The 27,720-nt window shown below is 38.9% G+C and overlaps 1 protein-coding gene across 3 annotated transcripts in view; it reads right to left on the bottom strand.

Moving 5' to 3' along the window:
* CDH2 (cadherin 2) overlaps nt 1-27,720 on the bottom strand; it is a 119,993-nt gene that overhangs the window by 38,804 nt on the left and 53,469 nt on the right. For all 3 annotated transcript variants that reach the window (XM_055705330.1, XM_055705331.1, XM_055705332.1), the window contains exon 3: nt 949-1,175. In XM_055705330.1, the coding sequence (XP_055561305.1) occupies nt 949-1,175 (227 nt within the window). The remainder of the gene's footprint in view (nt 1-948; nt 1,176-27,720) is intronic.

Raw genomic sequence — 27,720 nt, 5'->3', positions numbered from 1 at the left:
CATCTGCTCTTTTATTAAGACTTTTACAGACAAAATGACAAGATTTCCTTTGTTAAAAACATGGCTTAACAGATTTAAAACGATCATCAAGTAAACAAACAAAAAACAGGTTTACACAGTTCTGGTCTCCAATTGTTCTCAGGAAATGGGTCTTGCATAACCACACTGTCTATTTGGACATTATACTCATTAATGTACCTATTACGGGTATGTTAATCTATGAATAAATTTTGTTCTTTACTTGTAAACCAAGCACTTCACAAGAGAAGGTAAGAAACAGCAGGCAGCAAGTAATATACCAGAAAAAGGTAGTAGACCCAATACCGTTTTCCTAAAGAAAATGCATTGTTATTTGTATATTGCTAGGTCTGATTTTTGTTGTAGTACATGGTTTGTTCTATGGCAGCTTCCAGCAGAGGGAGACTATCTTCCTTACCAAGCAGTGCTGGATTCATGAATAATTTACAGTCTCCAATTTGATTATGAAGGGACAAGACAAAGCCAATATTCCCTGCCAGAAATGCTTTCCTACTACTGCTGTGAATCTATAGCTCCCATCTAATAAACGTGACTGATGCATTCTAGCACAGATTTGTTTATTTTGTGGTTATATTTAACTGCTTGAATAAATACTGTAATACTTTCAGGCAATTTAAAATAAAGAAATGACTGTGTCCGACTTAAAATTCAGGTATAAATCTCAAACTACACAAACAAAACGCTCCAACATAAATGAATCCTATATACTTAAGGCATGTCTTTCCACACCTTAGCAAAGCTACAGAACACCAGACTGTGCAGTTCTTCTAAAGCTTCATCTTCGCATGCACTAGGTGTCCATTCATAAACTGCCTCATGGAGATGTGCACGACAGACAGAATCTAATCCCTATTTTTAGGCCTGCTTGCAGAGATACATTTTTATACCAGCTGAATTTAGTTGTTTTACCTTTTCTGAAGGCCCTGCAAAGGCTGGTTCAGGGGTTAGCTTCACTCTCATTTGCCATTCTTCCTGAGTTTCCTTGTCTTGAGCAGACACGATGAACTCTGTGGGCTCTGCTGAAAGTTGAAAGCTTCGCTCTGCATAGACCACACCATCTTCACCTACTCTGAAATCTTCTGGTTCACTGCTTCCAAAGAGTATTTTTTTGTTTCCGTCACAGCTTTGAAATCTCACTGTAGAACAGACAGAAAATGAATAGCAAAAAATGAAAAAACAGCCCACTTGAACTCAGTGTGACATAAAATGCATTAAGAACAAATATTCAAAAGCAGAAAGACTTAACTCATAATTGCATGTGGTAATAGCAGCAACAAGATGTGTACTTTAGGGGTCAGTCCACATAACAGTGATATCCTTCAAAGCAAAGGTTTTAACCCTAGATATACTGCCTCCCTCCCAGAGACCTGCCCCACCCCAGCAAGAAAACTATTTCCATCCACATCCTACACTATGTTTCAGTCGGTTTCCAGTGGAACAGCTGCATCTCAAGCCTCAGAAAGATCCAGTCAAGTCAATTCATTAAAAACAAATTTAATTACACTGCAACCATAATTGCAAACACAACTGTGCTTCTAGCGCCTTCTCTGCCAACCAGGGTCAGGCAGAAACCCACAAGTCTGTTAAGAGATTAATTTCTGTGCCCAGCTCAGCCTGCAACTCAGCTCTATCATCTCAGGTAGGTCACTTACAAGCTAAGGGCTTCAGTTTCCTCATCCACCATCTACAAGACAGAGGAAGCAATAAAAACTTACTTCACAGAGCAAATCTAAGTTAAAGACTTCACTTTTTGGGTTTGTTAGAAGCTGTTTCAAGTAACACACAAGTCCATTAATCTAGTCTAATTCCTCACACACACACACCCCCCCCGCTTCCTCCTTTTGTCCTGTTGGAAAGATACACATTGAAACAAGAAGTCAGTAAAAACAGCTTTATAGATAATGATGTGAGGTGCACAAGAGAACTGAAAACAGGTTGCTGCTTTCTTTACCCAATTGCTTTCACTACCACTTATCTTCTGGGTTACTGCAAATAACAGTAGGTAAAAAAAAACCCCAAAAACCAAAAAAACCAGCGTGCTTTTATAGCCAATGACCATTCTTTAATGTTTCCAAAGCATTATGAAATATTTTGATTGTATGGGCAATAGAAGTGCAAAACATCATTATGAAGGTTGTGCTGAAATGCACATAGTGAAGGTGAAGATGAAATGAGGCTTTATGCCTCATTTCAGTTATTGGACTTTTTATATTGTGCTAAACCATGCACAAACTATTTAGCTTCAAAACCTAAAGGTCCCTTTTCAAGAAAAATCACTACTAAATGTCATGCATCATGTGCTCTCTTCTCTAACGCACTGTTTCCAGGAAGGTACTGAGAAGAATTGTACCTTTCTGTATTTGAACTTCAAGGACTGAGCTGCTGTTCAGATGACATATAGAATTTGTTTCCTTACTGCACCCCTTTCAGTTATCCAGAGTCCCCCATTTTCCCTCTCCTGACAGAAAAGATTGTACTTTAAAAGGGTCCAACATGTACAAAAATGATACAAAGCACAGCACTCCTCCAAATGAATGATAAAATGTCAATTCAATCTTAATACTGATCTTGCTGGGCTGGGCAGGGATACTGCTCTTTCCAGACAGCTTGCAGAGTCTGAAGGTCTCCCTCCATAAAACACCAGCCTCACCTTGGGGAGATGAGCGTGACATGTCCACAGAGTTCTAAACCCAGGAAGAGCAAATCTGCCCAGGTAAAAGGCTGAAGCCTCACCACTAGGGCTCCTCCTGTAGTCCTCCTTGTAAGATGTTGCCTCAGATCTTCCTCATTAACAGTGAGAGAGTGCTTCACTGAAATGCCAATAAATATTAGGCTCTTGTGTTAAGTTTTCATATACATTATACTCTAGGCAATCCCTGTTGCTCCTTGAGTCCATCCTACCCGCTCCATAAAGCACAACTGACTTCCTTTCCTATGGATCTACAGACTACAGGTCTGCAAGATACGGAGAAGGTAGCAGAACCTCTGGTTTGCTGTTCACATGAGAGGAGAAAATTGACAAAAGATCCAGCTTCCAGATGTTGACCATCCCAGCGATCTCCCACACTTCAACACCAAGGCTTGCAGTTTGAGTCAGCTTACCATGCACGAGGTATGCTGGAATGCAACAGCCAACTGAGAAAATGTACAATTCTCAGCCAAGGATATAAAAGTATCAGTTAAAACAACAATGACAGCACGCAGAAATCATTGCCACAGTCCTACTTCTGTAATTCTGATTAGTGAGCCTTCAGATCTGGACATTCTGTATTGTTTAGCACAAAAATAAAGAGGTGTCCAAGAACAGTTTACTCAGAAGCCACTACATCTAATGATTTAGGAACTTAGTGACTAGACTACCAAACAGTGCTGCTCGTACTTGGGTTCAGAGGCGAGGACCACCCATACCCCAGGCATGGAGAAGGCTGGTCCTCTTCCAAGCGTCATGTCTGTTCACAAACAAAACTCTCAGCTAGAAACAGTTCACATTAAGAGACTAAGGAAAAAAACCACGCAGCAATATAACCCATAGTTCTGAGCTTCTGGTGACCTCACATCTCAGCTACAGCTGCTCTCAGAATCTGCTCTTCAAAAGAGTGTCTTGACTGAAACGACAAAGAGCAAGCCAGATTCACCTCTGACTCTACTCAGACATACTTCTGAAAAGCAGAGAGTGGGAAAAAGAATGAATATTAATCTAAACTTTGATCATTACTGTTTTTCAAAAATGTGAATTTTAAAATTAGTACAGTCCAAAAGACTAAGATATCACAATATTTTATGAAAAATTATTTCCCACTATGGCACAGTAATGTAATATATTAATTTTAAATATATGCAAATTCATAAAGAGGATTCCCCCCCCCCCCCATCTTCTTACATATAGACTCCTGTAGCCAAAAACCCCCACCCTGCTAGCCACTTCATTGATATTCCTCCTCCAGGCAACTGTATATTATGAAATTCAATGAAAATCCCTTTCCTTTGACAGTATCCTGGTAAAAACATATAAAATTGTCAATGCTTTCTGAAAATTATTCTCCCTTTGCAAGGCGCACACGTTAACCAATTATACTCAAGTATAACCATCTATAATTAAATTCCCTTGACAGAGTACAGGTTGTGCAGTAGCTACTCTCCCCCCAGTTGCATGGTTATCAGTCTTGTAAATTTGATTTTGATCACTTTGCTTCATTTTTCAGTGTTCAACTGGGATGAACAAAGAGCGATTTCTGACTGTAGGCTTTTAGGCAAATATTTTTTAAAAAATGCTACAGGAAGTTTTTTTCTTCACTGAGAAAAATGGCTGTTTATACGAACCATGTTCTTTCTAACAACCACAGAAAAGGAAGGCATGCTTTCAGAAAGTTACTTTACATTGACAGATCAATCATATGGATTCTTTTAATTTTAAAAAAGGTTAACTAGATATATTACGCAACATCTTTGTCTCACTTTATATGCAGTAGAAAGTGTAATCAAGTATATGATTTTACTGCTTTTTAATAACGCTCTGCATAAATGACCAGATGTATCTCATAATTTGTAAAAACAACTCGTGGATTTTTAAATACCTCTCTTTTGAGTATCTTTTGCATCTTCTGAAAAGCATCTGCTTCTTAGAAGTATATATTTGAAAGCATTAGGAAATACTCAATCATAATCTGAAATACACCTATATGTGGGTTTTAAAGATTATACCTTTGGTCATATCAAAGCAGTAATCCACAGCACGGGAGTAAATTCAGTTAGTTCACATGCTCAAAATAAGGCCATGCATAAGGGTTTACAAAAACTGTCTTTAAACAGAAGAAGAATTGTATTTAGTGTTAGTATATTATTAAACATTAGACCCTAAGACAAAGACCATTACTGTTCTAATTAGGGAGTCTTTTCTTGTCCTAAAACTAACACAAGTATAATCTGTTAAAAATAATTAAGAGAGGACCTCTGTGACCACAACAGTCTAAAATGAAAATCTACAGCTCTGGAGTATTAAAGCAAGCTTTCAAGTTAACACCCTTGCATGGAAGTAATTCCAACATATCCATACATGTGTAGTGTACAAAATGTTAAGAACTAAACATTCAAATTCATTTAAAGTGCACTAGAGAGCTACACCACACATTCTCAGGTCTAACGAAATGAATGATTCATAGCACCTATAAAATACATGTCTAACCTCATGTACCTTAATAGTATACTTCAATTACCTAGAACCATTTCTCAGACAATAAAAACCCTTCTTCAGCTACTTGTGTTGGTTTTCGCTCTTAGACAATCTGTTTCTGCTCTTTTTGTCTTAGGCAGATAACATCGGAATTACTTGACCCAAGGACTGAGTACAGAATGATATAATGAGCTATATTATTAACATCAATTTTTCATGAACATATTCATGTACAATATAGAATATTAACACAGAATTTTCATTACTTGCTTTGATCCCAAGACAGTTGCATTGGGTTTGCTATCGGGATTTTTGTACTTTGAAAACATCCAATTGACTTCTACAAAACATCCACATGCATACGAACAAAAAAAGTGTACTTCCCTCCGTAAATTTGCTGGAACGGTGTTACTTCTCTTGAATGCTATTCTCAATGCCTCACCACCGACCTCAAGGCAAAGGCTCACTTAGGGGACATTATGGAAATTGCAACAAATTCCAAGTGCTAACAGCATAAGCGCTCCAGCAATACAGTTAAGAGTGTGTATTGTTAAATGGAAAAGCCAGGTATATTTAATCCACGCAGGATCACTCTGTAGCAGATAAAATAAACAGAATAAGAAAGTAGCTTACATACAACTACCTGCCAGATACCACTTTTACCTTTTCATAGAATGAGAAATTATGTGGCAACATTCTGCTCGAAGGTTCTAGCTATCTGCATACTTAATATCTGAACACCACCTCCTCCAAGAATGAGTCCTCCTACTTTTCCAAGAGAGAAACTGGAGAGAACTACACTAAACCACATTAAAAATATCAACTACTTTATAAATTAGTCATTTATTCAGACCGGTTACTTCTGTATCTGTAAGGTGATGTTAGTCCTAACTGAGTGCACATGCTCATATTTCAGCTCAAGGCTTGGCAGCATGTGAAATGCCAAAGAAACATCCTTTACTACAATTATAGATTACTTTCAAGAGGACTGTGTTTTTGTCATCATGGTGGGCTGCTATAATCACAAAGAACTAAACCACATTCTAACTTGCCTTTTCCATCACCAGCAGCACACTTTTACAGTGGGTCTGATTTTAGAACTTCCAAAGACCAGCTTAAAATCATAATACAATAAATGGGTGGTCTATAGCAGCTGGGAAGATGTCTTGTTCTCACCCAAAAGCTGAAAAAAATAACTACAGAAATTGCTGATGCAAAATAAATATGGAATAGAATCAGATTTTAGACAATGGCATTTTCCTACCTGTATTATAATGCAATTCATCAGTATATCCTTTAGAGATACTTCAATGCACCAGTGTTGTTTCTAATAGGTTCTTCTAGCCTTTTTTCTAATCCCCTTTTCTACTTTTATATCCATGCGCTGTAGTTTCCCCTGTACTCCAGACCATCCAGAAAAATCTCAAAGCAGTACTCATTTTGAGCCTTTCTTGAGTAACCAGCCTGCAACACTTCAAAAGAAAGCCTGGCTGTCAAAAGGCAGCTGCTTAGCACTTTCTGAAAGGCAAGCCTTCTAATTGAGTAATTGTTTTTTAAAACCTCTGCCTTTGCGCTGAGCACTGTGTTCTGCCACCCCAGCCCACGCCCAGTAGAAGGCTACTTCAGCGGGTCACACAAAACCAACTGGAGTTTTGCCACTTATTGAGGGCCAGATATAGCCATTTGTGTCTCATTGCTGTTTTCACTTCACAAGCTTTACAGCCTGGTGCCAAGTGAAAGCTACGCTATGAAGCTCACAAAAAGGGGAAAGAAGTGTCACACCAAAAAGCTTCAACTGGGACAAAACTGGGGATATATTCAAGTTATCAGCTTTAGGAGTTTCATGACCTGACTTCTATCAGCTTAACTTTCCACATGTCTGTGTTGTACTGTGTAATTATTTTTCTATTTAGTTAGGAAAACAATAATTAAAAGAAAAAGTGATTTTCAAGAGTTATGGTTTAATTCATACTATACACTTATTTCATTAACGGAAAGAAGTTCCAGGGTGAACTGCAGCAGGCATTAGGTAAAACCTAGTACTAACATATGACTTTACTCTGCAGAATTAAGATGCTGAGTACTGCAGAAAAGCTGTAAAGTTGTATGATACACTAATAAAAATAATTTGTGCTAGTTACTGCAACGAAGACTCATTCAATGCAATTCTCTTTCCTGCCCGTCTCCCCAGACTGCTAGCTCCAGACACACGCATTTCCTAAAATAACACACTTGCAAAGCAATCTGGCAGCCTACACAACAGAAGGACATTGGACACAGACCTCCCTCTCCCTATTCCTGCAGCATATATTTTTCATTCTTAATTTGTACAATTGCATTTTGAGATTTTTTTCTTTTAAATTATTTTTTCCCAGTCTGCAACTGGGAAATATTAAAGCCCAGGACATACTCTGTCCTACATTAGACGACTGCTTCCTCATAAACCCTACTATCTCAAACACTAAGGTCTGTTCTTAAAGTATTTTCTTTCACAGGTAGCTATCACCAGACTGTCCAATTCTTGCATTCATAGCGAAAGACTCAGTTCTTTAACAAAATGCCATCTAGTTTCCAGTTCCCATAATCCTCTTTGTTTACAGAACAAAGTCGTAACAGGCATGCCAGAATGAAAATGGGGATAATGTTCTTTCTATTCGATAGAAATGCTTCTGCAGCTTTTCAGAATGAGAATACCAGCCATCAGCAAAACACAGCACTGGTATCTCAAACAGAGCCCAAATTATATCTGATTCACTGACCCTTTTCAGTCCTTGCCTCTACCACTTACTGACACAAAGATCTTCTGCGCTTTGACACCCCTTTTGTCTTTATTTTAGAAAAAAATAAAATGCAGAAAAAAAGAATAAGCATCTTCAAGAAGGGGAAGTACTTATATTTCAACAACTGCTTTTGTTTTAAAACACAAAAAGGTTTCTTTCCTTTTTCCTTCATTCTGCATTGTTTAAGGCAATTTCACTATAGATGAACCTATAGGCCCCTGCAGAGTTCTGTGCCAGCTTTTTTTTTCTAAATGATGCTAGCTGAAAGAAAACTCGGTAATAAATGTCATTTCTGTACTCTGGAGTATGCAATGCACCTTTAATACTTTTCCAAGTATACCATTCTACACAGTAATAAAAAGAAGGATTAAACACTAATCTCTTATACCCATAATGCATCAACTGACTACACCTGCTAAAATCCAATTTGGTAATTAAAAAATGTATCTACTGAACAGTCAAAGCAGGAGACTAAAGGGAAAGTACTGTCTGTGCACATAGCTAGCAGAAAACAGTTTGAAAATTCAGGCACTTAACACAAACCTATTTTTACCTCTATTCATTTTTATGTGACCTTAAGCAGTGTAAGAAACAAATACCTACAATTATGGTGCAGCAATTAAAGAGCAGTTTTATTGCTACAATAATGACTTAAATATCTAGTAAAACCTCCATAAGCAGCTTTGCCTTTTATTGTTTCTTTAGAAAATGAAAAAAATGTTAGCTTATTGGTTTTTTCCTTTTTTTTTTTCTTTCCTTTTTTGGGGGGGCCCCCTCCCTCATTAGAAATTAGGAAAGCAAGAACAAAGTATAGATGCTTTCATATATTCTCCTTGCTAGCTGTTGCTGGCTTAAAGTCTTTCTAAGCTTCAGGTTTCATTTCTTCTAGCTCTTCTTTCTTTCTTCTTTATTCCTCCTCCTCCGCCTCTCTCTAGGTGTTCTGTTCTCTACATTTTTTTAAACTGACTTTATCCCCTGATGCTCCCATTTTTCCTGCCCCCTCTTTCAACTGTACTCCAGAGATGCCAGAGGTGCCAAAGCGTTACGAATTTCAGGCTGACAGCCCAGGCTGCAGCTCAGGCTTCAAGCACACCCAGGCAGAAAGTGCCTGTCACTGGAAGGCTGTCTTTAAAAAAAAAAACACAACTAATTAATAAATAAAAATGCAGGCTCCTGGAGTTTCTTTAAAGAAGGAAGACTTGCTGAAATATCAAATGGGTGTGTACTTTCAAATAAGCTGATGATTAATGTTTCACCAACTCAACCAGTCAGCAGTTTTCCACTGCGGCCTAAACCCCTACACTAAGAAGGGTTTAGGAGTAACAACAGAACATGGGGAGAAGCATGCATTTATCACGTTTAGGGTACATATCGCTTCTAACCATGAAAAGAAATACAATAAAATAAAAGTAGGGATTTTTCTCATTAGATTGTAGGACTTCTCAGGCAGTTGTGAATGTTGTATTTGCACTGCATTACAACAAACAAAAAAATCCAAGCTCTGACAAAATGGCAGTGATGCCAATGCTCCTGCTTCTCATTAAAAAGAAAAAAAAAAAAAAGGTGTGTGTCTTGAAAACAGATATGAGACCATTTAATATTCTGCACTCTGCTGCAAAAGGAGGAGGTTGTGGTGAGGTGGGTGTCAGTCTCTTTCCCCAAGCAACAAGTGACAGGACAAGAGGAAATGGCCTCAAGTTGCACCAGGTGAGGTTTAGGTTGGGTATTAGGAAAAACTTCACCAAAAGGGTTGTCAAGCATTGGAACATTGTCAAGCCCAGGGAAGTGGTTAAGTTGCCATCCCTAGAGGTGTTTAAAAAATGTGCCAACATGGCACTTAGGGATATGGTTTAGTAGTGGACTTGGCAATGCTAGGTTTACAGTTGGACTCTGATCTTAGGACTCTTTTCCAACCAAAATGGCTCGATGATACCCCAGAATACCACTCACTGCCTGGAAACACATTTTGCAGTCCCCCGCACGTGGCTATGGATGCAGCAAGAGGAAAGGGGACAGTTTACCTGCAGCTGCTCTTCAACTTTCACAAACCAGTGCACATTTGAGGGTGATGACCCTCCACAAGCATCAGCACTGCTTTTCCTCTCTCCTGTCCTTCTCTGTCTGATCTGTCCAACACTGGTGGGTTTTGTCACTCCCCCACAGGTGCCTCCCATGGGCAGCACACTACAGTATAATTTTCCAAAGCTGCAATTATTTTTAATGATTTTTAAAAGGGCCTTAAGTCAACCTCAAGTTACTGTGGCAGCTCTGCGTGCCACTTCATTCCTAGAATGTAAATTCTGTTATCTCCAGGTTCCCCCTGGAGAACCCTCCCAGCCAGTGGAGCTGGACATGGACACAACTGCACCAGCATCCTCACAGCAAACAGCAGGCACAGCCTATCTCAAAGCAGTGCCACCCTATAATACAGGGGGGCTCGTTACCTTAACAAATGGATAATGGTAAAAACCCACCCTATTTCCTTCTGTATAAAAAAAAGGGCAAGAAACCTAACAGTTGCCAAACGGGGTGGAAGAAGAGCAGGGACAGCCTAGCAGTATTTACACTGATGTGTCAGATAGCAATAAAAATCATAAATCCCAGGGATTATACTATCACTGGATCATATCCAGTAGGCCTCAGGCAGAAAACTAGTTGGCATGGCAGCTTAATGTTATCTAGTCAGACCGCAGGTTTTTATTATTATTATTATTATGAAACCCATATCTGACCTTAAAAATCAAAAAAGCACTGGGTGACTGGTGCAGGCTAGTACAGTGTATTTCACAGCCAGGCCACAGTAGTGCTTCCCATAACAAAGCAGAGGACTCAAAAAGGTAGGGCAATACCTTTTCTCATTCTCAGAGAAGAACTGTGGGTGAAAGTAACCTCTAAATGGGTATTCTTTGTATCACTTTCATAATTTAAAATGGCAAATGCGATGTGCTAATTAATCATTAATTAATCATTAGAGGGGGAAATATCAGGGGAACTGGCAGGAAAATGCCTAATTCTGTGTATTTTAAGGTACTTGTATCACCTGGGTTGTTTATTCAGCAGCCTGTTATAGCTTCTCTCCAAAACACACCTCACGTTCCCCCCAGATGCAATAAATCTGTGTAGATATCTTAAAAATAATGAAGGACCACTGTATTAGCCATCCTGTTTAAATGACTAAGACATATATAATGAATCATTTGACACTGCTGACCATGGAAGTTCACCTAAAACCCTGCAACACCATAGTGAAACATTGAAGTTGTATTCGGTCCTACACATAGGAGCAAAGAGTAATCAGTACATATTTTACATATACTTCCTCTTGAGCTAAAATAAGTACAATGATCAGAAGAAAAATAATCCAGTGCTGGAATATTTCTCAGTGACTGGCACGTTGGGAATGTTCAGGGATGATTATTAATTACTTTTATTTTCTTGATTGATTACCTAAACCATATTTGCAAGGAGATGAAAACCATCTATCGTTGTAATGTTACCAAATCTGAACAGCATAAAAAGAAAAACAAAAGAGGAAGATAAATTTGGCTTCTTTGGGTTTGAGCTGCAGAGCCAGGACCTCAGGCCTGAGCCTTCTCAAATTACTGTTTTATTTCACGTAAGGTCTACCTGGCTGTAGGTAAATTAGAGAAACTATTGTCCCTTCATGTCTGACTGCACTATATATAGTGCAAACTTCTTAGAATGACCAACACAAGGTCACTTGTGTACAGCTGACACAGTTTAAGTCAAAATTCAAGTGATGCTACTTTCCTTCAAGAGTATTTACCATTCTTTGCATATCTTGTCTAGGGATTACAAAATTACGACGCTCAAATAATCCACTTAAATTCAAATTGACAGGAATAAAAAAGGTGTTATGCTAGGAAAAAACACTGATAAACACTGTTTTCTCCACAAAACACAGACAAGTGTGACAGCAGCACAACACAGTACCCGGGTTAATACAGGAAGGAAAAAAGAAAAATAATCCTCAGATACAATATGCAGAGAAATGAGAAGGATACAGACAGACTTAATTCAAGAGGTGACTTTCAATACAGCCATTGCAAAATTAAGACATAGTTGAGGATCCTATGCCAAGACAATGCTGTGCAAATTTATGCAATTTATTCCAGGTGGGAACAGACCTGGCTGAACAGACTCTCATTTAACAATCGTGATTCAGTCCAGCCACGGAAGAACAGAAAAGAAAAAGAACAGATCTTCTGATATATTTGAAGATATGCTTCCTATGATAAATGCAGCTGCCTTTATTTTATGTCTAGACTTCCCTGTGGGCCGTGTGAGCGCAAAACACAAGACACTTGACATTCAAATTGTGTTAGATTGGAATAATGCCTGAAAATGGCAGGGGCTTGACTGATTGAACTAGAACTGAAAATTCTACTTTTAGGAAAGCCTAAGGACAGGAGCAGGATATTACCTTTCTGAACCCTTTTGCTGGGTTTAACCGTTACAAGAGCTTCGAGACCAAAGATTACAGTTATAAATATCACAATGAAAAACCCACATGTGATTATGGCTCCTAAAGGGAATCATTAGGTTTCATTTCTGGATGTGGCAATTAACCTATTACTGTCTAAGTCAAGACTATTTTTCTGAGAAGCAGTGAGGTATTGTACTCTTTACAGTCTTGATTTTTCAATTGTTAGTCACAACATCTTAAGTTTCTTTGTAAAGATTATGCAGCATCACCCTCCAAACACCCAGACTGCAAAGTGTCTGGGGATTACCCCTACAGCAATCAGTACAATGGGACTGATCCTTGACTGGAAGATCTAGGTACTAGATGAAAATAGTAGTAACTTCTAATGTTTACAAGAATCAAAGACTGTCCAAGCACCTGGACAACAGAAACATTCGGTGCTAACTTGCAGAATCAGTGCACCACAAAACCGAAACTAAATTTGCCTTCAGAAATCCAAGTACTGCCTTATTCCAATAGAAAAGCACTCCCTTCTTTGATTACCAGAATACTAAATATTAATTTCCAAAAGGAATCTAAGTGGAAAAGCCCCATTGTAATAAATATTTCAATGGCTATTTCAACTGTCATTTGTGTTCCTCTCAATTTTCCTCACATTTGAATTCCCCAAAGACACCTGTTGCATTCAGTCATGAGAACAAACATCTCCTTTCACTTCCTCTCCCCCAAAACAATGCCAAACTGCAAAGGGAATAAAGAAAGCCAAGCTAAACTTACTATGTACTTCAGAAAATACTACCCAGTGTGTCCTACAGTAATGACTGCTGATGCAGAGATATTTTTCCTTAGGATAAGCATTATCATGAGCATCTTACACAAAGATCACCAAAATGCTGTATTTTGATAGCTAATATAAGCAGATTCATGATCTGTCTAAAAGACTGTGTAAGTTACTCATGGCAAAATTCTTTCCTTTCCTGGTACACGATGCACACAGTTCCTCTCCAATAAATCACAGACACTTACTATAACCAAGACATGTCTTTGTATGCATACGAAAATGCTTTTGGTCCATAAACGCAGTAGTTTCACCTATCGAGAGAAGACGGAGTCATTCTGCGAGACAACATGCTGAATTTCTGTTGAAACAAAACTGTAGAGCGTGAAATAGCAACCTGTCATCAGATGTTGGGAGTCTGATGTTCATCACCGGCAGCTAAAACCACTCTCTCCTCCCACCTATGTCTGAGGGAATTGACAGCCATCTGCATGCAGGTCTGGCTAGTCTACACCCTGCAGGCAAGGGCTGGAGTCAAACTCTGCAATGCTGTTTAGGTTCTGTTTCACCAGGGTTTAGGGCTGTGTTCTAGGAAGTTAAAAATCAACAACAGAAAAAGACCAAATGAAAGCACAAAACAAACAACCACCCCCAAAAAACCCCAAACAAAACCCCAAACCAAGCAAAACCAACCCAACACAAAAAAGCCACAAAAGAAACCCCCGCCTCCCCAACATGTAGACTCTGAAATCCAAGGAAAACCAAGGCTCATTGTTTTCTATTTATTTCAAGTAACTTCAGTGCAGGTGTTCTCCACTACTATCTACTTTCTATTGAAATATGCACACTGTAATTGGAGAATGGACCCATATCCCATCAACCTACCTCATTATATATTAAAGCTAAGGAATTCAGTTGCTCTCAAGAGGAGTCTCCCAATGAATACAGCCTGAGAGCCTACAAACGCAGGCTCCAGTAGTGCCTACATCTCCTGGATAGTGCCTTCTGGACATCACACATCCAGGTTTGTTTGGACAGGCTGCTCACAGGGATGGTACTGCAGACCTTCCTGCCCAGTGGGAGAGTCCACATGGCTGGTGCATAACACTTTGCTGGGGTAAGCAGTCAGGTTAGCAAGCAACATAATCAATTTGGCCAACTATCTCAGCCAAGCATCCGAGTCCAGAATAACCCTTATTAAGATGGGCAATAGCTATGGTAAATAAGCGTTGCGTTATTTTGATTTGCCATTCAGGGCTCAGATCGTAGTATTTAAAGATCACCTTCCCATGAGAAAGGGATCTCTGAAAGATAAAAGCAGCCTCTCCAGCAGCAAGAGAAATGGAACAGATCCGACCTTACACTGAACATCTGAGCTACATTTTAAAATACTGGCACCAAGACATGATTACTTTGCTTTGATATGCTGCCAAGAAAAAGAAAAAGCAAAGAGCCATTGAAAATGCAACTCCATTTAGACGCTGTGTCCATTTTCAATAATCCTTGTAATACTGCGTACATAAGTTAAGAATGTCACAAAACCCAACAGACTATGATGTCATAAAATAGTAAGATTCATGTGAAGGTCTTAACAGATTCGTGCGTAGTAGTGTCAAATAGATCAGGAAAAATTACCAAGGCACATGTAAGTAATGCCACAAATTAATTATCTACAGCAACCTGGGTATTGAGAAAGGCATTGGGTAAAATTAACAAGACTTTTGGCTCACAAGCACACAACATGGCTGCTGTTCTTTATTAGAAGTTAACATTTTGACAAAACTCACTACAGTGCTTTTCTTTTTTAAAAGAAGCAGAGATGTCACTTTTAATGTGCAACTGTTGTAATTTTGCCCATTATAGACATAACTTAACAATTTCCAAAAAACCTGGTATCACCAATCTGTATGCTTTTTCCTTAACTCCTTTGTTGTTGGATGTCTCCAATACTACAATTAAACTGTTTCTGTGCAGACCAAGGAAAAAGAATAACTGGAGACATCTAATATTTTAGTCATGCAACTGTGATTTATCTGTGGTACTCAAAAAGCCCTCAGGATAAAAATCAGTAACTACATTCAATCTCTTTATTCAATCACATCCAACTGTCTCATGTACAGCTGCAGAGCTTAGTTTTTACTTTAGCTTACCTTCAGATCTAATAAATTTCTGCTCTTTTGCCAATATTGCAATGCTAACTTGTTTTACCATTAATTAATCTCCCTTTCCTTAATTCACCTTGTCTCCACCATGTCTTTTCCTAACCTGCCTTCTACAAGACGCAGCTTGATTCTCTGCCTTCACATATTTCACCTAGATGTCTCCAAGAGGTGTTTGCCATAAAATGTGCTCATGTCATTCAGGGCAATACTATTGCTACGCAAGTCCTTGTCTCTTAGATGCCAGTGAGATCTCTGCTATCACTCTCCCAAATGAGAAAGACAGGAAGAGAATAAAAAGAGTCTCGGCTCCAAAGGTAGCAGACACAATGGTCTTCCCAAAATCTTGATGCAGGGTGGCAAAAGCAAGAGAAACAGCAATGCCTTAGGAGATCAATCTCCCTTACCTGGGACAGCTTACTTCATGGTATTTTAGGAGATAACAACAGGGGACACATCACTTCTTTCCACTATTCCATCAAATGCTTTTTCCCCATCACAACTAGAGATGCTCTTAATTAATGATGGACAAAAAGCAAACTTAACTTACGCTGTCTTTACAAAAGATTCAGAAACAATTCTTAAATCCATTCCAACAAACAAGCAAGACCTAAATTCAGAAGACTTCCACAAAGGAATGAGAAATCAACACAAAGGTCTGAAAAGAAAAATTGGAAAAGTCATACAAAGTAATCAAAAAAATGAACGAGGAAGAACAAAACACCACTCAAAATACTGTCCTGAAAACTCGTCACCACTTAAACTATGTATAGAAATCTTTGGGGGTTTTTTGGGGTTTTTTTTTGGTTTTTTTTGTTTTTTAAAGTATGATTAATGTAAATGTACCCTCTCTTGTCAAATAGGACCATTCTCTGTTAGTAGCCTCATCAGGTCAAAAACATAGTTGAGCCTGTGGTGCTCATTGACCTGAATGGAAAACTGAATGTTTAAGAACAAAAAACCTATGTCATTTCTCTAGATGAAAATGGAAAGGAATAATTTTTACTTAAACATCTTTTCAGTCAGGCAGCAGTTTTTATTTTAAAAATATTTATCAGTAATATTTGATACTTTTTTTATTTGTGGTCATCAACTGCAGAAGGCTGAGATGTGGGGTTTTTTAATTAATGTAAGAAAGAAGACTTTGTCCTTTACTTTTTCATCTGAGCCTGAAATACATTTAGAAGGCCTACTCAACAAATTAAGTAACTTTGAGTTAGAGGACTGGCTCATCAAACCTAAATGCAGTTTTGATACTGTTCAATGTTGTGCTCTAAAATATTGCTGCTTTCCAAAATTAAATTTACCAAGTTTTTAAAAGGTGTACTTTTGTTTCCTGGCATAGTACATTATTACGTTCACTGGACCAATAGCCAAGTCTACATTTTTCATCTGCTTATAAACATTGTGCACATGTAGTAATGATTTTACTATTTCCTTTCTTTACCATGGATGATAAATTCCAAGAAAAGCAAACAACAAACTTTTGGGGGGCATCGAATGTACCTACTACAGAACATGATATAAGGTAAATAAAATCTGTCTAGTAAAGGAGGCAGGGAATGGAGCATAACATCCACCCCTGCCCCTATTAACGCTGCTTTACTGGGTGACCCTGAGGAACATCCCTCCCAGGTCAAGCAGGAGCAGTTTCCCTGCAGAAGCAAAACGGAGGTCAAGAGATAAGAAGTGAGGAGGATCCACTGCTACTGCTGCCAGGGCTGAGCCATGCAGTTTCATGCACAGGGCAAGCACCATCAGAGCCTAACCACAAGCAGTTTCTACTGCTATAATTGCTGCAGACCTCTGTCTTTCCAAACAAGAGAAGCCACCACAGCCTCTCCTCAGACAAGGAATTTATGCCCTGACACACAAACACACAGCTCGAGAATACAAGATCAAACGACAGAAATGCTATAGCCCAGAGTATTCCAGTGACAACACTGCAGGGGCAGCTCTGCCATGTAGGCAGCACAAAGGGTCACACAGGTCAGCAAAATATCAAGGGCAGCAAATTGTTTAGTGACTGTTTTGTTTACTGTGCAAGTGGCTTTTGACTAGGAGGGGTGGTAATTCTTTCCAGCTTGCCCTGGGCAGTAAAAGCTATAAAAGCGCATTTGTACTTGACTGGTGTCTACGGACATCAGGCTGAGTCCTAAGTCTACTTCTTTACCAAGTTCGCCAAGCGGTACGCTACATGTGGCACACCTGAGTATTTTTTTCTCTCCCCTCGCCCGCACGCCCACACACCCCGCCCCCAATTATTCCACATAACACGTCCAGAAAGAGTATTAAGCATGCCAGTCCAAAAGGAAACAAAAATCAGGCAAAGAATTTCCTCAAACTCTCAAGCTTTTAGCATGCTGCTTTTGCAAAGGTTTACAATTTGAGCAAGAATTTGCTCTTATCTTCATAGGAAAATACAATGCTATGCAGATTCCTCATAAGAAAAATCTCACTCTGGCTAAAGATTTGCATGGCAAGTTGAAGGAAGCAATAAATGGCTGAAAAATAATTTTATTTACAGCTCGGCAGAAGTTAAGTACCAGTGCCCACTAGCAGGCATTACCAATGACACAAATAGAAATATAGATTTTTGAAGTTTATTTATGGACCATTAGGTAGTTTACGCTGCACCACTATAATGTTAAATGAGAAATTACAGCACTGCAGGTGACAACTGGGAATTTCAGTAATAACCTTGAACAATCATTTTATGTTTCCACCCACCTCTAGGAAAAAGGGCAATTTTTGTCAAAACTCCTAAAATTGAAGTAAACTGTAAAATACTACATTATTTTAAGAATAAGAAGGTGACTTTGGCTAATACTGATCCATTTAGAGGCAAACAATCCACCTTTCAAAGTGAAAATGTTCATTTAACATGAAACACTGAAATGAAAAAAAAAATTAATATATTAAATTGTGATTATTAAATGCAACTACCAACAATAACTCTGAGAAAAGTGCTTTGTCTTTTAGGGTATTTTGATAGCACACAGTAGATTAAACCTAATTATAGTTTCAAGGTCTTCATCATTATGTAACTCAATGCCCACATCAGTCAATTTACTAAAATATTACATACACATGAAATAAATGATGTATGGTGCAACTGAACAACTAAAGGAGGGCAGACACAATACTAAGGTGAACTTAAGAAAGACCTGAAAAGCTGGAACCAGCCAGTCAATAGCCTGTTAATATACCAAGTCAAATCCAATCAACCTTATGTTCTTACAAGTCTTTATAAAACTCTAAACCCTAAAAAAAAATTAAATAAGCCTGCCTCCCCCACTCCCAGCTTCTAGGCATTATTTGCAGCACTGTTCTCTTAAAATTGTTGGATGACATCTACTGGAAATTTGAGTTCATGTTGTTTTCAAAAAGAACCCAAAGTTTGAAAGCGTTAAAAGTCAGCTTCATATTATTTATAGTTGCTTTAAATGAGGCAAGAGAAGAAAAACAATTAGAGACTGCTATAGAAAAGAGAAATGCCTGAATTTTCATTTCTAATTTCATTTGAAAGTTAAACAAAAAAAAACTTCCTGGACATGCATCTCAAAATTGATACTTAATAAATAAATAAAACATCAACAAACAAAGACCAGGTTTTCCAGACTAAAGCCGCTGCGTTTGCAAAGAAAACGCTAAAGGGAAACAAGTAGATACCAGAAACCTCTCTGTACTACACACTGGTATTGATTTGGAATAGTTTGGTATGCATGAGAACTCCAAGACTGCATCCCAGGGAAACGACAAGGAGCCACGACATGGGTGTCTGATGCCTGGAATCTTTCCACCAAACAGAGGATTTACTCCTGTGGTTTTTCCTAAAAGGGCTAATGGCATGGGGGGTGGGGGAGCAAGGCTCACAAAGCATGTCTCAGTTTCCCCCCTCCTTGACAGTAATACCCCCTTTGCCCCCCAGTTAGGCTGCTCTGCAGAAACCCTGGTAGAAAACCATAGGAAATGTTTCTAAACAGACAGTGCTAAGGGAATACATGTCTCGTCTCAACTACCACATGCAAGCATGGGGGAAATGCTTCTGCCAAGTTAGTTTATGGCCCTGGTCATACAAAACCATAGGTTGCCCTCATTCATTCCACTGCAGGCTACAGCTTCACTTAGTCCTTTCTTACTGTCTACAGGCAAGTCCGTCCTTACCCCTTCAACTATACCGATACAATGCTTGCAGAAATCAATTTTATCTTTAAGATACTGGATTCTGACATACAAATAAATCATGGCCTACAACAAACACTAAATGGATGCAGCATCTTCAGGATCTGAGATGGATTTAAAGGCATATGTAACACAAGCAGAATTGACAAAAGATCCTTAATAAAGATTTCCCAACATATATCAATGTTGTCTATCTAGATGTATATCTATGTACTTTTACAGAACAGTGAGTTTGCCAATAGAACAAAATTGCAACCACTCAGGCTGGAATTTGCCGTAAAAGGATTTTATTTCTTTTTCTTTTGTCTAGATGCATGGGTCTCGGCCATTTCTGAAAGTGAAAGTATGAAAAACACTTGCTTTACTCCTACTGATGCCCATGCTAACTACCTTGGAAAGACCCATTGCAAGGGACAGGGTGGTGGTTCTTGACTGTTGCAGCTGGCACAAATAATTACATTATCTTTAGCCAAGAGACCAGTCTTGGATCCAGTTTCTCCTAGCCAGCTGTGAGGCAAATGGACAACTCTTAATTCCCAAAGCCCCTAACATCATGGGAGACAACATGTGCTGCCCTTGAAACCCTATTTCATCACCAGTTTTCTCTAAGCCAGTGGCAGAGATGTACATTACACAGAAGGGGGCACAGAGGCTAAAGTTCTGGGGCAGACAAACACTGGAAAAGGACTGCTGCTCAAGGAACACGTACCACGAATGATTCCTGCCCCCTCCAAATTCTGCAGATTTCCAAGTCCGCAAACTGAACAACTATATGGAAATCATAAAACAAAAAAAGTATTTTCACTATCTGAACTTAAATATGAAACCAGCAATCATTCAAGGTGGTGGCACACATGAGCAACAAAGAACACGCAGAACACAAGATTCAGTACATCTCTATTCAGTGGCAGGAAGGCATCTATTATCAGATGCAGAATGGACCTAAAATGCAAAGAAAGCCAGCATTGTTGCAGGCGTTACTGGAAACATCCTAACTGCTTGTTACAGTTAGTCAAAGAAAGATGAGCTGGGACAACCCCAAAATAATGTCTTTTAAACTGATAAACCAAAGCTTAATTCTTGCAATAAAACTGGAACTGAAGCAAGCACTAGGTACTACCCAGAAAACTCACGGATAAAAAACAGCTAGAGGCTGGCCTTCAGAGCCCATTTCAGCAAGCTCACTATAGAGCAACAGTGAAAGATGCAGTCAGCCTTTTAGACATGGTTGTCTTGGAGACACCAGAACACACTGTATTGATGACAAAGGAAACAAAAAGCTGGATGCACTTTCTAAGGCTTTTAGTCTGCTCTCTTTCATGTGGAGTTTACAGAGGAGGGCCTCCCTGGGATGGGTATGCAGAGAATGCTGGCAGCAGGACCAGCTCACTGAGGTAGAAATCCGCACTTGCTTCAGACAGCATTTCATGCAGCCCCAGAGCACCCTTTATCCCCAGGAACGCGTGACATGGCAGCTCCAGCAGATGAGACTCACGTTTGCTCACTTTGAAAGTTTAGCTGTGCACAAGCATTAAACCCTTCCACCTAAGAATCTTTAAGAGAAATAAAGCAAGCAGTGTCTCTTGGTTTGTGCAAGGGCCCTAGAGCTGCTCTGGAGACTCTCTCAGTTTATCTGGGTGGTCTTCTGTTAGGCTCCTTCCAAACTACAGGCAGAATTGTGGCAACATACTTTGGAGTAACAGAGCCACAGGGTTTCCAGCAACTAGCAGAGGAATGGCTAGTGACATTTAGGCTGTAACTACGGAAAGAACAAGTTCGAGCTTAGTGTAACTGAGATATGCATGGAAAAGAATTTCAATGTAAGTTTATTTTTCAAAGAGGCCCTAACAGTGAATCCTTCCTATTCCAATTACTGAGTAACTCTTGTTAACTCTGTAATCTGTAACTTCCATACCTAACTCTGTCAGATCCAAGCTTTGTGAGGAGATAGGCCAAGCTTGTAATTTTTGTTCCCCTTTAACCTTCTTGGAGAGGAAGGTTATTACCATGAAGCAGCACTCGGTTTGAATAGGTGTCTTCTATGCTGCACGGTTATATGTACATCATGTACAAGGATCTGTTCAATTTGCAGTACTTTTCATTGATAATGTTATTCAGACCTACATCAGAGGATGCCATGACCACAACAGTAACTACCGGCTTTAGATACGCAGTCACATGCACCTATCAGTCCTTGAATTAAGTGCTAACACTTAAGTCCAGCTGGATAGCATGACAACGTAAGCCTAAATACATATGCTGAAGAATTCTGGCTCCCTGTCTCCACATCTAAACCTCCTGTAGGACAGGTGTGATACTGTTACTTGCAAAGAGAGCGCAAGGGTTGTAACAATTTCTCACAAAAAAAAGATGCAAGGTTTCATCCTGCCACAGGTTGCTTCCTTGCATGAATGTTTATAAATTTCCTGATTTCATGGGCTGCTGCCTTTTATATGCCCACTTTAAAATTCTGTGAGTACACCAAAAATTGTGCGTGATATATCAACATTTAGTTCTGACTGACAGTAGGATAGGTGAAGATGAGACAAACAGGGAAAAATTGATAATTTTCCACATCATAACCTCCTCCTCTTTCATGCTGCTCCTCTCTTTCATCTATACAGTGGATTGAAAAGGAGGGAAGAAGCGAGGCTATGCAAAGACAGGTGTTAACTCCTTGCCTTCCCAGTCTATTGTAAAGGGTTATAAAAGGGACAGATAAGAGGTATCTGACAAAGGGATATTGGAATAATCAGCACCACCACCATCGTGCCTTAGAAGACCAGTCAATATCTTTACATAAAACGACCTATCTGGAGTAGGTGATTGCTATCCTCTCAGAAGTAAGACTGGCAATAGCAGAAAGCCTGGGTCAAATGATGCAAAAGACACTCAACCTGATGAGATCAACTGCTGCTGGTGTTATTTCCAAATCACAGCTGCCTAGGTAATAAAGCAGTGTTAAGATCACCGTCACTCTTGATTTTGGCCCATTTGTCTTGCCACTAAATGCAAAACAATGTATTGTATTAACTGAATTGCTGACAGCAGCTGTGATTTCTGGGACGACTAAAACTCAAATTATTTATAGATACCACAAAATGGATTTTGGAATCTCATTTCAGGCATCACATAGTTTGGGCATATCCAGACCAGACAAACATCACTAAGACAAAGAGAATACCTCTCAGTTGGAGAGCCTATGATTTCAGAAAGGTTAAAAAAAAAATCCAGAAATCCTGTCCCCTCCATAAAGTATCTCAAACATCATCCAGAACACTGGTTGACTGTACCCTTTCCAGGGTTCAGTCTGTGGTACTTGCTTTTCTCAGAGCTTTCAGTATCTTCCAGGAGTATCTTCTTGCAGAGGCATGCCACGAACAGGACATACTGCCATCCACATTGGCTATACCACCTTATATTCACAGCGCAAAGCTTACTTAAGTGGTTGTTGCTGACAAGTCCCTTTCTTGTATGACTGTAATGTCAAGGGTCTGCAATTGAAACAAACAAGATCTACCCAGCATTGCAGCTTTTCCTTGGGTACAAGCCAAAAATCCAAGGAATTTCGATTGACCACTTATGGCTGCAGCATCCTAATAACCAGTGCTTGATCATTCTTTCTGAAGTGCAGTCTTTCATTTGTCAATCATCTGTATCATGCACATCTGCCACTACTGACTTAAAAAAATTCAACAACGCAAGTACAAATCTGAGAACTATGTTAGTTTCTCAGACTGGGCAAATCCGGCAGAGAAAAAAAAAAGTCTCTTTGATGCAACATTTAGAGTTTCTTTGACTATGAGTAAATCTATAAACTCCGTGCGCAGATGACCTATTCCTTGCTGTAGCTACCTCATGTAACTCAGGCATCTCTGACAGTACAATTCAGTGGGACTAATGCTGAAGAAAGTTAATCTATTCCTTCAGTTAGTAAAGTTAAAACCCTAACTACCCAACAGGGAACACTGGTGGTACAGTGCAATATTCTTGCCTCCCAGAGAGGGGTCTTCTGATATAGGTGAATTTTGCCCTCATGGTATCATGGTCCTTGCTGTGAAGTGTATAGGAACTAAATAGTCAAGCTGTGCTACCAACATTTCAGATGTTGATCCCAACAGTAAAGACCAGGCTCAGAAACACAAAAGTATGTTCTGATGATGATGCATGAGGCAGAACACACTATACAACATACTTTCTCCATCCACTTCCATTTTAAAAATAAATTAAATAAATGTTATGTGAGATTGATATAGTAAACAATAGCATCCATTTCATGATGTTGCACAAGAGACATTCTAACAGGCAGGCAGAGCAACCGGAGTATGAACAAGCTATGCACTAGCATATGCTTCTGCATCAAAATTGCTTTTCAAGTTTGATGCCCATCCGCAGCCTATCTGATTCTTTCAGAGGCTGCTCTCAAATGCTGCTCAGAACTGGGGAACAACACATCAAATCCATGGACATTTGGTAAAACAATGACACAATGACCATAATGTACATCCATGGTAAGGATGCTTTTAGCTAGCCCTTTAATCTTTCCCTAGATCCAATTCAAAAACCTCAAAACCACATACAGAAGTCTCCTCTTGACTTCCAGAAAAAACACGGAAGTTCTAACCCTACTTTTCAGGCAAACTATAATTAAGAACTTCTACCACATCTATTTATAGCAAGGTGCAGTTGAAAAGATAACATACTTTTACCGATAGCTGAATTGTTTCATTGTGCCCATGGCACATTGGACATCCATTAAAATTTTTTTCACCACAGCAAAGCTGGAAAACAGCAAAATTAGAGGTTAGTTTCTTGGAGAGCATTCCCCTCTGCCCCAGCTCAAAATCTAAAGCATCACTGCAGCTCAGTTTACAAGACCTTTTCTAAGGGCCAGTGCTCCATGCAGCTGATGTACACAACTGCCAAATTTCAAAGTTACCGTTGACCCACCTACTACGTCCTGGTACAATAAAACCTAGAATCAACAAAAAGCGACATAACTGTAAAAACTAGAATATTTTCTGCTTTCCTTTATTTACAGAAGAGAATGAAACTCTGTGCATCTATTAACATCTAGACAATACACCTCTGTATGTTTTCTGTATCACCAATGATCAGCCAATGGACTAAACTTTCAAAAGATCGATGCCCAAAACAAGTATTTGCAAACTAACATATTGAAACATTTATTACTAAGTAGAACAGGTCGTCTCTTTCTTTGCAGCAGAAACCACTTGCTTCCATTACTCTGTTTTATGGGAATTCTGTTCCTTATTTAGACTTCAGCACTAAGGGCTGCATGGTTTATGGATACAATTCTGAACATAGGTCTGTTTCCAATTTTCCAAAGCCAAACCTTATTCTTAACAGATAAAGTCTGAATTAGAGGAACAAAGGGTGATCATGGAGGACTGATGTTTGTAATGTAAACATACACAGTATTACATCACACAATCAAAAAGCATATTTTGCAGCCCTAGCCAATACAAATCACCATGAGGTCATTTGTAAGATTTGCCTGATTGACTGGAAATCAAAGCCTGAACCAGTAAAATCATTTTTGCATTGATACAAATACTCTCAGTCAACAGGACTACTTACATGCTTCAAACTGAACATTCGCATAAATCCTTGTGGAGATGCAGTCCTGGACTGTTAAGACATCTCTGTATTCATACAGTAGCTGAAATACTTAAGTTTTACACTCATGCTGCTAAGATCACTTCTATAGCTCTAGCTGCTATTTACATCTATGCTGTTCCTGTGGTAGAATCTGGCAGGATAAAAAATTTGGTAGGAGACGCTAGTAAAAGTTACCAATGACCGATTGCTTTATTTAGTTGCCTGCTTCCAAAATAGCCAAAAACTTCCCTTCAAACCCATCACATCAGGCTCTTAATACCATATTTTAACATTATTTCCTCCAGCTCATTTCCCCTTTTTTGAAAATCTGTGTATTATACCTGTTCCCCATATTCTCCAGATGAAGAAAAAACCGCCAAACACCCCCCAAAAAAAACCCAAAACAAAAACTAACCAAAAAAAGCGTGAAACAAGCATGTATTCCTGCTGTGGGATTGTGTCACCAAAGCAGAGGGAAGTTCACCAGAACTATATACCGTCAGCTCTGCTCTACTCCCACCAATGCTCACAGACAGTCTTTACTGTACAGGAGGAAAGAGAGATGTAAAGCTGTAGCATGTAGCAAATATGTATAGGCAGGCAAGGAAAGCAAAATGGGAGGGAATCCTGGTGCATAATAAATACTACAGATGCTGACTGCGTGCATAATAGGTTGCTAAGCAGAAGCAACAGGAATGCTAGTTCTATAATCAACGGTCTTCCAATTCACTTCAAAATTGTAGGTGTAACTCATGGAGTTGGGAGTAAACCACAGCTTAAACTCAGTAATGTCAAATAAACTATACATTAACAATTAAGTGTTTTCCCTCCTCTAATGCAATATTCGTAAGATCAAGTCTGACAAGTTCATTTTCAGCTAAAGATGCAGCTAAGTCCACTTCACAGAAGAGATAGGCTTGCTTGTAAAGTTGTTAAAAAAGACTCAGAACCACTTCAGTTCTCATGGGAGAGTGATTCAAGTTTCTGATGAATGGGAATCTTATTTTCAAAATAATTTCAACATTTAAGACTTGAAAGTATATAGGGTTTTGCTATACTTTTTTCCAAAACGATCACATTCCTCCATTAGAAATTCTCTGATAAAGAGTCAAAGTAACACTGCTGAAAAACTTTGATTTTTCACAGACTCTATCTATAAGGGACATTAAAAGCTCAGTTTCCATTTTGAGACCAGAACAAAAGAATAAAAGACAGTGAATTGAAACTTTTTGTATTAACTTGTTTCCATTTAAAAGAAATTTTTTTCTTTGTCCTTTATCCAAACACAAGTACTAGATACATAAGAGAACTTCACATACGTTCAAAAAGGACCATCAACAATAAGAATTATAGCTTACCCCTAATGAGATTGATATTGTTACTAGTTGAAGATACAGAAAAATGCAAAATATACTAAAAATGTAAAACAGGTCTTCCTGTATCTTTGGTCATTTGCATTGTCTGTATATACATGCATGCTCTATTCACACACACTAATACATATATACAGATACATATCAACGTCTTATAACACCTAGCACTATTTATCCCAGCCCTAAGTGAACTGTATATTTAAATCTTTGATATGGGGATGCTGTTGATGTTGTAGTATTCACATAAAGGCTCATGTCTTCAGCTGATCCTCCCAAGAACCAGACTTCCAGAAAGTATCCGGCATATCTTTTGCCCCTTTTCTACTCCATTTATCAAATAAACATAAACATTTTGAAGACGGCATTGACTGGCTGAAGAGGGTGGAATTCATTTCAACCAGCCGTAGTGAGTTCAAACTTATCATCATCCATATGCTTTTTGGAATCAACTGGAAGACAAATTGCTTTCCTAAAGGGTTAAGACAGGCTGGGAAAACTGCCGTCTAAAAATAACTCCCTCTCCACTGGAGAGGCCAGAAACCCAGACAACATACACTAGATGCTTAACAATGAAGGGTAAGTTTTATATGAAAAAGTATCTTTCATTAGTCCCAACTTGCGTATTTTAAAAAAATGACACACAAGATTTCAGGCACACAAGCCCTTCTTTGTTTTAAAATCCTCACAATGTTATTCTCGGCTAGGCAAGTATTCTTATTTTGGAGCTAAGGAAGGTCGAACATAAAAAGTAAAAAAAAGATTTGCCCAGGGCTACTGTGCAAACCTCACGCAAATGAAGATCAAAGATCAAGTGGTTCTGGACGTACATCTCGGGGGGCTTCTTCCCCAGCTAACATCACTTCTCTGATACTTCTGGAGTGCTTGCCCTGAACAAAGAGCTACTTGTGGAAATGCCTTAAATGAGTTTTTGCAGGGCACATTCAAATCATACTTTGGTGTCATCCACCAAATGAATACATTGGCTGCTGGTAACAAATGAAACCAATTCAAGTTACAAGAAAACCCCGTGCCCTGACTATACTGTGTATGGTTTTCAAATGGTCTAATCCACCTATGCAAGTATTTCCACAAACTCAAAAGAACAGCCATCTGCAAGGAGGAACAAGGCTTTATTTTGTTGGGTTGTTTTTTGGTGGTTTTGTTGGG

The sequence above is a fragment of the Falco cherrug genome, chromosome 3, assembly GCF_023634085.1.
Source record: "Falco cherrug isolate bFalChe1 chromosome 3, bFalChe1.pri, whole genome shotgun sequence".
Taxonomy (NCBI): domain Eukaryota; kingdom Metazoa; phylum Chordata; class Aves; order Falconiformes; family Falconidae; genus Falco; species Falco cherrug.
Note: the sequence above shows the minus strand (reverse complement) of the source record. Positions and strands in the feature narration are given on the sequence as shown.